The following is a 13,320-nucleotide window of genomic DNA, read 5'->3' on the forward strand; positions in this document are numbered from 1 at the left end:
GACCTGTTCTTGGGTGGATTCGAATATGCCATGTGATCTGATTCCCTAGTGTGCCTTCTTTATCTTGCGTGTTGATTCCTTTCGGCGGTCTGATTTCTAGTTTTGTACGGGACCAGTTGAATCTCGAATGTATTGTCATTTTGTTCCTTGGTTGTGAACCGTTGTCTATCTATCCAACTGGTCGATTTGCAGAACTTCCATTCCACCATATATATACATATAGACCTATTGTAGCGTAATATATTATGATGTCCTCAATGTTGACGTTCTGCAGGGACAGGTTGCACCGCAGTGGCCATGTAGATGAAATGAATGAACGGATGCCTTGATCAATACTAAATTGATCGGTTTATCGGTTGATGTAGACTCGAGGTCTTCCTCAGTGTTGCCTATCTAAAAGGTGCCAATTCAGAGCTTGCCTCAGGAATCAAAAAGCCAGCACTCAAATGATGATATATATCTTCTCAAGCAGAAGTAGGTGCAAACTCCGAATGTACACGGACAAACTGAGGACGCCTAGTTTAGAAAATCAAACCCAATGAATCACATCAAGCCATTGAACTCAAGAAGTAAAGAAGAAAAAGTGATAGATAGATGGATAGATCAATAATGTACAGACGAATCGAAATGTAACGAAATCAAGCTAGCTCGACAAAAGAGAGGGAAAAAGAAAAAGAAAAAAGCAAATCATAAAACGAAACCCAAGCCAGAGACGCCTTCCATATACCAACCGATCCATATCCCCCATCCTGTAGGTCCCGATTGACCTGACCTAACTAACCTAGCCAACCACCCAATGAAGCAACCAGACCAGCCCTATCCTGTTACCGGTAGGGCATTTGAGAACGCCAGTTTGTTGCAGTCGTAAGCACAGATCCAAGGAAATGAACAAAGGAAACGAACAAAGGAAATAACCCCTCCCCCAAAAAAATCCAGCACGGACTCCTTCACGGGTATCCAAGCCGAACAGCAATGAAGCAAAATAATGTACATATAAATATGAAGATCAAGAGGAAAATATAATAAGAACCATGACCATGAAGCTCGGAACAAAGGAAATGGAAACAAAGGAAAAAATATTGGAGGAGAGGGGGAAAGGGAAGGTTTGGTGTGATGTGATGATATGTCAGATTGTGACTGCTCTGATTCTTGTTTTCCCTTGTGTCACTCACTCACATCCCTTTCCTTTCCTTTCCTCTTCTCCGTTTTTGTTTTCGGTTTTGTTTTTCTCTCTTTCTTTGGTATATATATTTTTTTCTGTGATCAGTTTAGGCAGAAGAGACATTGGCCGGAGGGTAATGCCCCGGGATTCTCAGTTCGAGAGTTGATACGCTGTTCTTGCTTTGAGCCGAGGGCCGTTTGGTGCTCTCAGTAGTGATGCCGTTGGGGGTGATTCCCCCAGACGACATCACGGGAACGCTCTTCGCCGACGTGACTTCGGCGGCAGGACCGAGGGTTTTCCCCTGCGCGTCGCCGGCAGGCTTCTCAGATCCTGAGATGGATGGCTCCGGTCCCTCGTCAATCGACGTGGGAACAGTGTTGTGGGTGTGATCGGTCACATTTGTGGAGTCCCGGGAGCTCCCCGAGCCCATTCCGGCAACGAACAAGGTATGCGATTGGGAAGAGTTATCTCCTCCATAGAACCGAGAGCCGCCTTGACTTTCAGATGCAGAGTAGATTTGTTGGGCCTCCTGCTGCTTCTGACGAGCGCTGGGATCGGTGGGGCTCATCCAAGCACCATAATAGCTGTCGTGCCGTTCGAACGGGATGCCTCGAGATGGGCCGGCTGCCGGCACGGATCGAGGTTGGTTCTCATCCAAGGCTCGATTCGACATGGACTGGGTATCGGGGTCGAAGTGATCGGGTAAAGATCCGGCGGCGGCTAGCAGGTCCCTCTCACCGGAGCTCTCTCCACTTGAAGGCGACAGTGGGGCCTGCAAATGGCGGTCTATCTGCACATCACTGGGGAACCGGCCACCCGGCTCACGAGGCTGGGACGCAGGCCGCTCCTGATTTAAAACCGCTGATTCCGGAGAGTAAGGCGTTCGGTCGGCTTCGTCTTCATCCATAACTCCGTCGATGCTGGTACGATAGCTGTTGCCACTGACCGTTCGCACATGTCTCCGGACAAAAGCGTTGCGAGCTTCGCCTGTCTTGGAGATCAGACTTTCGATGTCTTCGTACCACGCCATCATGGTCTCGTGAGACTCTGCACGGAAGACCCATGAGTGGCCTCGATGCATGGTACCCGTCTGTCGGCCCTTCAACATGAATTTGTGCGACGTCGAATCCGGTTGAGAATGCGTGCCGAGCTTTTGTTCCGGGAGGTACAGCGACATGACCGGCGTTTGCCAGGCCACTCGATCGGCAGATTTGAATTCGTGAAGATGCGTCGGAGACAACACATACCTGCAGTATCGGGTTAGAAAGCCTGTTATTTTCCCCGACGACGCGACTGAAAAGAGGAACAAGAAACAAGTGCTGAATACACTTACCAGCCAGGCGTATAGCTCTTCAGGTACTTGCTTTTACGCTCGAGCATGCCCGACCGAACTTCTGCTGCAGCGGGATGATCCTTGCCCGGGTAAGAAATGTTCTCCACGTCTCGAAGAGGAACTCGAGGATCGACAAGCTCATCCGTCGTGGCAATGAACGAATTCCATTCGTGGTCGTGGGGCATGGAAATCGGTCCAGCCCGCAATTTGTTGACGGTGTCGTACGTCTCGTCCGCCTCCCGTTTGAGAATGCTGGCATATGCGTTGTAGGCCTTCTGGATCTCGCTAACCACGATGGATTCTAGCTCGCGACCAGAATTTTCCAAGTTCAAGAACGCCTGCATGACACAATTTGGATTAGCGGTCAGATCCCTCCAAAAGGGTACACCGAGAATGGAGGGGTTCATACCCTGTGCAGGTAGTTCTCTTCCTCGATCTGCTTCTCGATCTGTTTGTCAACACCCAGTCGGACGATGAAAGGGTCGCCTTTGCCCGAGGTAGCGGACGGGTCGGTGTCGACCAGTCCGAGCGATTCGTGCAGCTGCCGCACAGACTTGCGTGTGGCGTCAACCTCCTTGTCCACGGAGTTCCGGAAATCACCCGACAGACTCCTGATTTCCTTGGTTTTCTTCTGCAGGTCGTTCCGGAGACCCATCAGCTGACTGACAACCTCGTTCTCCACCTCGGCGGCCTTCGTTGCTTCCAAATAGCCTTGTCGGTGAAAGTCTCGCAGGATCTCGGTCGCATCTCCCAGACCTCCCGATTTGAGGAACGTGGGAGGGAGGGATGTATTGTTCACGACATTCGATGCCGACATGAACAGCTTCGCTCGGGCTTCGTAGGATTTCTGGATTTCCTTAAAGAAGATGATCAGGTCTTTGAGAGTTTTGCGCCACGCTGCGACTCGATTAGCAACTTTTTGCGATGGGACCGGCGCACACAACGAATGCTCAAAACTTACCCTGAAAGCGATTCGCCAGAACTTCAGTTGGCGTTCCGTCCGTGGGGATAGGAATATAGAAGGCGCTGTTTTGATCATCTGCGCCTTCGACGCCGTACTTCTCCTTATCGCCGAGGACTAGACTGCGCACGCTGCCAGCGCGCAAGCTGCGCTTACTTCCGCTGCGGCGCATGCTACCTCGTTTGCTGAGCGACGACTTCTTCTTCAGCGTGCCGGTGGCGGATCGCGTCGGGGTTGCGGAGCGACTGGACAATTGCGAGACGGAACGTTGCATACCGGCAGACGAGGGACCCCCCAGAACGACGGAGCCACATTGTGTGGCTGCATCGAAATCCTCGTGAAAGCGACCGGCACGAGGAAGAGCGGACGGTTCCACGACAGCGCCGTGGGCGAGGTTGTAAGCGGAGGAGCTGGCGGCGAACGAGTTGGGCCGGGAGCCTGATCGCGTGCCGTAACCCCGACTGGAAACGACGGAATCGGGGACTTGCGAGGGGGCGCCGTATACGTCCTGTACGGGCGTTTGCGACCGTAGTAGGGTGGCCATTGTTGTATAGAAGGGAGGAGGGGGAGGAAGAGGAGAGGGGAAACGGCGCAGGGAGGCAAAGTATTGAAAGAGGAGGGGAAGGTTTGAGGCAACAGAGAATAATCGGGCGGTGCAGACCCAGACCCGTGATGGAAGATCAAATCAGAAGCCGAGGAAATGGGAGAGTCGGGCTGCGATAAGGCTATATACGCCGGGTGATAATAATAGTAGGCCGAACTAAACCTGCAGATCCGCGAGAGGGGAGGCGAGGCGAGAAGAGGTCCGGATAGGAGGGAACAAGAAAGGGAGGAAGAAGAGGAAGAGGAAGAGAAGAGGACGAGAGAGATAGGGGAAGGGAGGAATGACGGACGATGAATTCAGGACACAAAATAAAATGAAATGAACTGAAATATGATAAAATAAAAATAAAACAAAAAAGGATAATAATTTTAAAAAAAGAGGGAAAAAAAAAGGAGAGGGCAAAAAAAACCAAGGATGGAGGATAAATGCAAGATGAACGCGAAATCGCTTCCTTCCCCGACGGCGTTACCCAGCGAACGGGGATGGTGGCAGGCAATGAGGTCTGGATCGAACGGTTATGCGGGGGCAATCCGTCACTTCCTTCTCTCTGTCCTTCTCCCTACCTTCGCGAGGCAAGAGAAAAGGAACTGGACATGGAATGACCGGCTGTCGAACAGGCCGATCGTTGATACTAGCCAGGTCCCACCGGGTCTAGGAGGGCACTATCGAGGATTTAGGGGGACAGTGTAATTAGAAGATGATACGGAGTCGTAGTAGCGGTTAATTTGGGAGGAACGCAATTAATCTCAATCAGCCCGTCAATCGATCTGGGACCGAGAGGGAAATCGAAGCTCTCTCCGCACAGTTGCAGCTGGAATGCTCAGGGATCCTTTGCGGAATGCGACCTTGAAGTAGAGAAGGAACGAAGTCACAAAGTCACGAAGCCCCGAAGTATAAAGGAGAGGGGCATCTCGCCGCTTCCGGATGACGTCTACGCCGCTTAAGCTCCAAGGAAAATGCGACGTTGTGACTTCCTTTTTCCTTGGTCTTTCGTATGGCACGGAATGACCGGAGCTGAGGGAGGCCGGGGACTGACTTCACCAGAGCATTTCCAATTCTTTGGATAACTCACTAGGATCAATGATGATAGAGTTGATGTAACTAGAGGGAATGGTGCTTCATGATTCAAGGTGATGTAGATGGCATCGTGGGAACTCCTTTGGCCCGGCTGACAAAGTATAGACTATGCTACTTAATTACCACACACCACTCAGTAGTTATCTCATGTTCAATATTCAATGTTCAACAACGCAGCATCATAATGACCATTGGCAAAGTACATACTACATACTGTGAATGCCGTTGCCTAGGAGAGACACAGAGTCGGGTACTTTTGCAGTCCACGAACCACTTACTCAATTCCTTAGTCAATGACTCCCCTTTAACGTAACCACCAACAACGTGGCTGGAGAATGGAAAAAGCAAAGAAAATCAAATCAAATCAAATCGGAGCTGTGGCTGTGGCTGCAACATCCAATCACTCCTCTGCATGAACCTCGGTGGAGCAGAGCGCAATCAAATGAGGCCATCATCTACTCCTACGGAGTAACTACTCATTGTTCTTCATGCCTTCGACCCCTTTTTCCCTGACTCCATCGGTCCATCCACTTGGGTGGCAAACCACCCTCTGCGATCCATTCTCCCGCCCTTCCGTGGGAGAAATGGAGAATTTCTTCTGAGTCTCCTCTGGAAAAAAGGAGAAGGTTCCGACGGGCGATCCCGCGGTCCTTGCACTGCGACTGCCTCCTTTCGGGATGGGCGGAGGCAGCAACTTTACCAAGACTCCAAGAGAGCATTCGACGTCATGCACGGTTCATCATTCTCGTCGATCGATCGAGGACGGAGTAACTCCTCGAGACGACCACCATTCAGTACTATTCCCATCCGTCATATCTACGGTGCATACAACTTCCTCGGTAGTCCGTACTAACGCGCAGTTGCTCATACCCAAGTACACAAGCACCCGTCTTCCGTAGACTAGTTACTAGTTAGATTAAGAGTATCTATTCCGTACTATCTCGCTAGAAGGCTAGAAATAGAATATAGTAGGGGGTACGTAGTCCATCGATACCCGATCTCCACGACCTTCTGGAAAGAGCCAAAGAATCCCCCAAGTCCTACTGAGTACTTCCCCGTTCGACAAGCCACTACCCTACGGAGTACTTACCCTAGCCTCCAATTTCCTCCTCCAACCCCGTACAGTGTAGTCAGAGGAAGAAAGGGTGATGAGTTATCTCATCGCGCTGCAGTCCCCTGCGTGGATTCTCAATTCTCACACACCCCTTGAATTGCGCCAAACATCGAGGATTGACAGGGCATGATCTGCATTTCCGCAGGCACAGGTCGAATGATTTCCCATGGCCCTGTCACCCGGGACATGGCTGGCGGATATGCCCTTGCATCGATCTCCTATTCCGCGCATCCTGAATATCGTCCGTTCATCTTCTGTATCGACTCTGTACTTCTGTAGGTAGTAAGGTAGATACCTCAGGCAGTCTAAGTGTAGGGCACGGGATAGGCCCGTGATTGGATAAGCACGCTCCGTGATTGGCCCCTGCTTCCCCACCTCCCGGCACTGCTGATGCCCGCCATCCCAGGCATTCATGGGCCTGTCAACTAGGACTATGTCTTGTTCTTATTATGATTGAAGATGAGTTCCGTACTTGAGGCGGGATCGATCTCCCCTCCCGTCGACTCGAATGTCATAGCAATTGGGGATGCCGATCGCAGGCGCCTCGTAATCCATCTTCCTGCTCTGGTGAGGACTTGGTAGGTCCATCCACTGGCATGGACTATCCGTCGCAGACAAGCTGGTATCGACGTTCATTTACACTAGAATCTAGGTGTAACAGCATTGCCTGTCTTGCCCTTAGATCGAATGGACTTGAGATACAGGCAGGGAACAGGCGCGTCAACCGAACCCCCCGAAGACCCGCACGGGTGAGACCAACTGTATCAACGGAAAAAGAAAACTTTCATTGTAGAATGTGCCAAATGTGCTAGCTAAAGGTGGTCGACACGAAGCGATAATTTTACACAAGGAGACTGGGAATCGACAGGCGCGGGGGTGACAAGAAATATCGAACCAATGTTTCTTTATGATGCGGGGATAGGGGATGTGGGAACTTCGAAGCCGTAGTTCTCCTTGAGTCTCTCTCGTCGTCTGTCGGCGTACCCGGGAGCATAGATGCCTGTGAATGTCGGGTTAGTTACGGGTCAGAACGTCCACATTCGCACCCCCAAATTGATGGAACCTACCTCGTCCCTCGCCCAGCTCGTTGACGGTCTGCTCTCCCGAGGTGCGGAACTGCTTTCGCAGCTGTGTGCGACGCTCAAACTCATCGATAGTATGGTCCTTCTGGTATCCCCACAGCGTTCCACCGGTGTATTCGAAGGCGCCCATGCCGGTTGCCAGAGCGGCACCGTAGCCCAGGAGGGCAGGGAAAGTCCGTGCTGTGCAAGTGAAAGATGATAAGTCAGATCAATGATGCCCAGCTCCAAGAATGAGGTCGGAAGATACTAACCGCGCAGACCCAGAAGGGCACCGGAGAAGAAACCGCCCAGAGCGACGTTCCAGTGGTCATCCTTCTCCCGCAGGTTGGCCGAGGCGTCCTTGACGAACTCGTAGGTACCGCCCATGGCCGCTTGATTGGCAGTGGTCAGCACACACAAGCAACACATCAATCAACGCAGGGTTCCAATTGCATTGTCTCCATACCGAAAAGACCGATGGTGCTGCCGCTTCTCACAAACACACCCCAGGGTCCGACGTTCTTCTTGGTCAGGGTGTTCTGCACGGCGGAGGCGCAAAGACCGACTCCACCGGTCAGCATGGTCGTCTTCAATGACGCCATGATTGTGTTCTTGGGATGATAGTGCTCTTCATGAGGGACAGCCATGGTGGCGGATTGAAGGGGGAGGAGTAGCAAATTGCCTGCTGCTTGCGGTGGAGGGAGTCGTTTTGCGCGGTGACGGCGATGATGGGATTTTGGAAGTCGCCCTTTATGCCGTCCGTCACCGCCTACCCGCCCATCTCATGGAGCTTCACGCAAGTGGGTGAAGGCAGTGAGGGACGATCACCGCCCAGACTCTTGTCCTTTTCATTCAGAAGGGCCTCTACGCCGTCTCTGCTTCATCTTTGTGGTCATTCCTTCAGCATCGGTTCCTGAAAGCTGCACCGGGCAGAGTACCGATTCCTCAGCTTGCCGCCCGCCTGGGGCTCCCCGCTGTCTGAAGTGACCAGTATCCTTCTCTAGTCACATTCAACGAATTCGGGAGCCTTCAGGCGTCCCTGACTACCATATCACCTCTGAAGAAGCCTTATCCTACTAAACTCGGCTGTATGGGAAAAACTTCGCTCTGCGTTTCTGATTCTCGTCGCCCGATCCTCGGTACCTGTGAGCTCAAGAGAGCCTACTAATGTCGTCCTTCCAGAGGTCAGGTACGTATATACATTCTGCCCTTTATTTCTTGATCAGAAGTGTCGCGACAATCTAGCTTAGTACATCTGAGACTGACATGAATGATTTGACTTCTCAGGCAAGACTGCCCCGCGTCTTGTTCAAGACATCCACGATTATGATTTCATTCATCCTCCGAGCACAGGACGGAACCTTCTCCGCGATATCCCACCTGTCTACCCCGAGCACTGCGACGGTGAAGTAGAATACATTTCGGCTTCAGCATGCCGCCATCAATACGTGACTAAACCTGCCCAAAGCTTTCTACAAGCGGGCGCTACAAGCCCCCCGAAAGTCTCGGCCGTGTGCTTGAAATGTCGATGTCACTTACAGGTCATCGTGAATCTCACCTCCGCCCTCGGCCATACCCACCAGGACCCAGATCATGTCCATCATCTTGTCTATAAGTCTGGAAGACAGGTGGGCGGGCCTTCGCCAGAAGAGATCACGCCCAAAGGCCAGACGGCAGAAACGTATCGCTACGAATGCTCCTACCTCACTTGCTCCATCGCTGTATCGGTGCGAATCGCTTCTCCGATTCTCAACGAGGACTGGACGCAGCTCTTGACAGATCCTGAAGTCTTACAGAAACGCGCGAGTGAAGCGATGGCAACGTACCCTGACCGGATGGAAGGAATGGCCGTGCCGGATCCCCTCACCGTCCTGCTGACCCTGCAAGCATATATGGCAAACGCTCTTAATGATGGCCAGCGCAGCAAGTCAATATCATCTGTCAATAAAAGATTCATGAACTGCTTCGGTATCGAAGGGCGGCCTTGCAAAGAATTGCTGGAGTTTTTGGAGTTTTCCGCCAAAGTATGTTGAATCTCTTATTGATTACTCCATGTGAGGTCCATATCTGACATCTTGACCAGAACGAAGGCTTTTGGGAGCCTCCTCGGCCTAGTCCCTGGGCAGAATTTCCCTACCACGATCAGCTGAAAATATTTCTTGATGACACGCTCCATGAACTCGCTGCACTTATAGAGCAGAGACCAGTAATCGAGAAGAAAGGGCACCAGTTAGAATTCAACCACAATCCCGCCATAAACGAACTCCTCTTAGCCCTTGGAGCTCTGGAGTGTAAGTGTCTGTCCATAATTTGTGTTAGTACACTCGGCTGACTGATTTCTTTAGATCCGAGGGCCTTCCGAACAGACGGGTTTCAAATGGCATCAGAACCGTTCGTGTTACCCGTGCTTGAGCCTTGTTCAGAAGTGAATGCTAATTGGATGATGTAGGGTTTATGAAGATCTGGGGACCGTTGAAGATATGTCAGCTGTCGCCATAATAGACGCCTTCAATCGACAAGTCTCGGTAGACCCGGCCAGAACTTCGATGTATCTTCACTGTCTCAAATCGATTGGAAACCTCCGGGGTGGGGAAGATAAGACTCTTATTGACCAGGCGGTTGAGCTGGCTTACGCAGAAGGGAAATACACAAACGAGGATGTCTATAATGCCTACAGGTACTTTGGACTGAGTTATGACGACACTCGTCTCACGGAGGATAGCATCATCGGGAAGTTCTATGCTTATTTGAGCTCCACGACCCAGGAGGACGAAACCCGTCGGCAACTCTGGATAATTGGTGACAGCAGGCGCAGCGACCGCATACAATCAGCAGCTGAAGACAGTAGGGCTCCCTGATCTGTTACCGTTGACACCGCCGATTAGCCTATGAAGTGGCTAACGATTGAATCTAGGAGTTGCGACTGTCGAACAAGCTCAAGTATTCCTGGGTGTCAACAATGATACGAGTGACGATTTCATTATGGCCATGTACACCGCCAAGGTACGTTTCTTGCCTCTCTGCACCTGATCCTAGAATCGTAGGTACTGACATGCGGTCTAGGTCAATGACAGCCCGTCGACTAAAGAACTCTCCCGGCGGGCTATTGAGCTCATAGGCGAGGCGCGGAAGTCGAATGCCCTCAAACACTTCCTGAGTACTGGTGAAATGACTAGCGGTGAAATGGACATTGGGGATGCCTATCGGCTACTTCAGATTCCCGATCGCACTGTAGATGAAGGGGCGATCATGGCGGCTTACACGATTTGTGTGGATGAGGCTCCTGCGCAAGTCGAGACCTACAACCAGGCATTGGCCATAATCGCAAAAGAGAAGAACAGCCCGTTGTTGAACAGTATGGTTTCTGGATCTGCTCCAAAACCGGTCCACAACATGTCGGAATGGCCAGTAGGGCTGGAAAACATCGGCAACACTTGCTATCTGAACAGCTTGCTACAGTTCTACTTTTCAGTGCGCCCATATCGCCAAATGGTACTGAATTTCGAGACATTCAAGATGACGATCAACGAGGAGAGTTTGAGCAAGAAGCAGGTGGGATCTCGCAAAGTCTCCCGAAAGGAGGTCGAGCGGTCTCAAAAATGTAGGTGGCAGGTTGGACTTTGAATGCCCAATCGATGGAAGGCTGACCATTCGACAATAACAGTCTTGAGAGAACTGCGGACTCTGTTTAGTGATATGATTCACTCTCCCACTTCTTTCGTCATCCCGGGCCAGGAGTTAGCACGCTTGACTTTGATCAGCCCCTCGAACGAAGCCGCCATACGGCGTCGATCGACGATATCTGCCATAAGACCTGTCGGCCTCGGTGAAATAAATGGCGCCCCGGTTTTGGGCCCTCTTGGACCACCCCAGCCAACTACGGAAGGCGAGATCCAGAATCCCGCAGCACTCGATGCGGAAAAGCCCCAGCGCACAACAACAAGCGATGTTGACAGCGACGCAACCCTTGTCTCCGATGGTAATAAGAACGCGACATCAGCTTCGAGTGATGATGCCACGATTGCTCCTAACGATGATCACACTATCGGACCCAGTGATGACAAGGAAAACGAGCTACCGCAACCCGCTGACTCCGTGATGACCGACGTGCAGGGTAAATCAACCCCTGAAGCACCTCAAGCCAGTGGCCCGGATAACAAACCCTCTGAGGAGCAAGCCGCGCCTTCTAATAAACCCCCACCCGTGCCCCCTCGACCTGCGCCACAAGGTGACTCGCAGAAACAGCAGATACTAGATGAGGTTGAGATCGGAGCGCAGCAGGATGTGACGGAGGTCATCAACAACGTGCTTTTCCAGAGCCAGTGTGCCATCGAGCCAAACTCCATAGCTCCGGACGGTGAGCAAATTGACCGAATTAAGGAGTGAGTTTCGGATCTCCCGAAGCGTTTTAGTTTGCAAGCTGACAAGTATATCTTTTCAACAGCCTCTTTTACGGACAAGCCAGATCTTACATCCTTTCCAATGAAGGCGTACGATCCAAGGAAGAACGATGGTGTGATATCAAAATCGATGTTGCAACTGGATCCCGCGACATCTATGCAGCCATTGACGGTGCTTTTGATATCCAAAAAGTCAACGTCGGTGACTCGGTGGCGGAGCAATATAGTGCCATAAGCAGACTGCCGCCGGTACTCCAGGTCCAGGTCCAGCGGGTTCAATTCGATCCTGTGAAGAAACGCTCGTTCAAATCCACGCACCACCTTGAACTCAAGGAAACCATCTATCTCGACCGTTATATGGATACTCAGCAGCCAGAAATCTTGGATCGCCGACGCCAGTGCTGGGAATGGAAGGATAATATAAGGAAGTTGGAGGCTCGACGGGATGAGTTACTCCGCGTTGAAGTAAGAACTCAACCCTGACTTGAATACAAGAGGCCAAACTGTCTAACGCTTATCGTAGGAAACCGATTCCTTAGATATGCCGACCTTGTTCAACAGCGCCAGGGAGGGCCTCGAAGACCTGAACACTTTGAAAGACGACTCTGAGTTTGCAGATGACGCCATCGATGTTAACCCGCAACTGTTCCCTGAACTTGAGCAGCTCTCCCAGCTAGCGAGGTCTCAACTAAGCAGTAAGTGTTTCTAATTCTCCACCCCCTTTCGTTCATTCTGTTTCCCAACCGGCTAATGTATTGTAGGCATCGACCAGGAGATTAAGGATACGCAGACGATGATATCCAGTCAGTTTGCCGACTCCAGGCGTCTGCCATATCGACTCTATGCGGTCTTCGTTCATCATGGGTCTGTAACATTCGGCCACTACTACATCTACATTCGCGACTTTGAACGAAACATCTGGCGCAAATACAATGACAACTACGTGACCGAGGTGAATGATCTGGACGAGATCTTTATGAACAATGACCGCCAGAATCCGCCTACGCCGTACTTTCTCGTGTATGTCAACGACGGCATGAAGGAGCGTTTAGTCGATCCCGTTTGTCGAGGGGTTGTTGAGAACCAGGCCGACAACCACGAACCTCAAGGGCCTGCAGACCCACCTACCGACATGGAAGGAGTCACCACTCAGGCAGCACCCAGCGAAGTGGAAATGAATCCACCGTCGTATGAGGAGATCTGGACTGACAAAGGTGCAACAGGTACGGGAGATCACCATCGAGCCGTCGCGGCGGGAGACGGCAAGGAAACTCCAACAGGGCCGTCGAAAGAAAACACTAACAACCAGAATGTGCAATGGTAGGCTCCGAGATCACATCGCCAGCCGGGGTCAATCCGAATCCATTGAAACGTAAGGGGTTAGATGACGTGTCATGGTGAGAGAGTTTCCATGGCATTTTCCCTATCACGACGTGTCTTTCTGGTCACGAGGATCCCACCTCCGGTTATCGTGGGTATGATGAGGACATGGATTCGTGGGAGGACGAACAGGGCCCTGAAAGGGCTATCTCATTTCCAATTCTTGTGATTATTTGAAGGAAGAGGGTTTGTAATGTTGTTTTACATGTGCATGGCAGCGGGCCATTG

The 13,320-nt window shown here is 51.4% G+C and overlaps 3 protein-coding genes across 3 annotated transcripts; 1 reads left to right on the forward strand and 2 right to left on the reverse strand.

Moving 5' to 3' along the window:
• Nucleotides 1-1,268: 1,268 nt before the first annotated feature.
• On the reverse strand, nucleotides 1,269-4,000 carry KD926_011236 (SLM1 family PH domain-containing protein; the record flags this gene model as incomplete). Its single annotated transcript, XM_053103497.1, has 4 exons — nucleotides 1,269-2,409; nucleotides 2,496-2,833; nucleotides 2,905-3,392; nucleotides 3,457-4,000. The coding sequence occupies 4 exons, from the start codon at nucleotides 3,998-4,000 to the stop codon at nucleotides 1,269-1,271; spliced, it is 2,511 nt and encodes an 836-aa protein (XP_052953175.1).
• A 3,156-nt stretch (nucleotides 4,001-7,156) lies between these two features.
• On the reverse strand, nucleotides 7,157-7,959 carry KD926_011237 (NADH-ubiquinone oxidoreductase; the record flags this gene model as incomplete). The annotated part of the gene is made up of 4 exons (XM_053103498.1): nucleotides 7,157-7,251; nucleotides 7,319-7,513; nucleotides 7,585-7,704; nucleotides 7,779-7,959. The coding sequence occupies 4 exons, from the start codon at nucleotides 7,957-7,959 to the stop codon at nucleotides 7,157-7,159; spliced, it is 591 nt and encodes a 196-aa protein (XP_052953176.1).
• A 520-nt stretch (nucleotides 7,960-8,479) lies between these two features.
• Nucleotides 8,480-13,036, forward strand: KD926_011238 (ubiquitin-specific protease UBP2; the record flags this gene model as incomplete). The annotated part of the gene is made up of 11 exons (XM_053103499.1): nucleotides 8,480-8,501; nucleotides 8,600-9,336; nucleotides 9,396-9,603; nucleotides 9,658-9,703; nucleotides 9,762-10,156; nucleotides 10,227-10,315; nucleotides 10,376-10,913; nucleotides 10,977-11,694; nucleotides 11,757-12,177; nucleotides 12,236-12,407; nucleotides 12,474-13,036. 11 exons carry the CDS (start codon nucleotides 8,480-8,482, stop codon nucleotides 13,034-13,036), a joined length of 3,909 nt encoding a protein of 1,302 aa, XP_052953177.1.
• Nucleotides 13,037-13,320: the final 284 nt, after the last annotated feature.

Source organism: Aspergillus affinis, assembly GCF_023601865.1.
Source record: "Aspergillus affinis strain CMG 70 chromosome Unknown NODE_91_length_156827_cov_84_776504, whole genome shotgun sequence".
NCBI classification, from domain to species: Eukaryota; Fungi; Ascomycota; class Eurotiomycetes; order Eurotiales; family Aspergillaceae; genus Aspergillus; species Aspergillus affinis.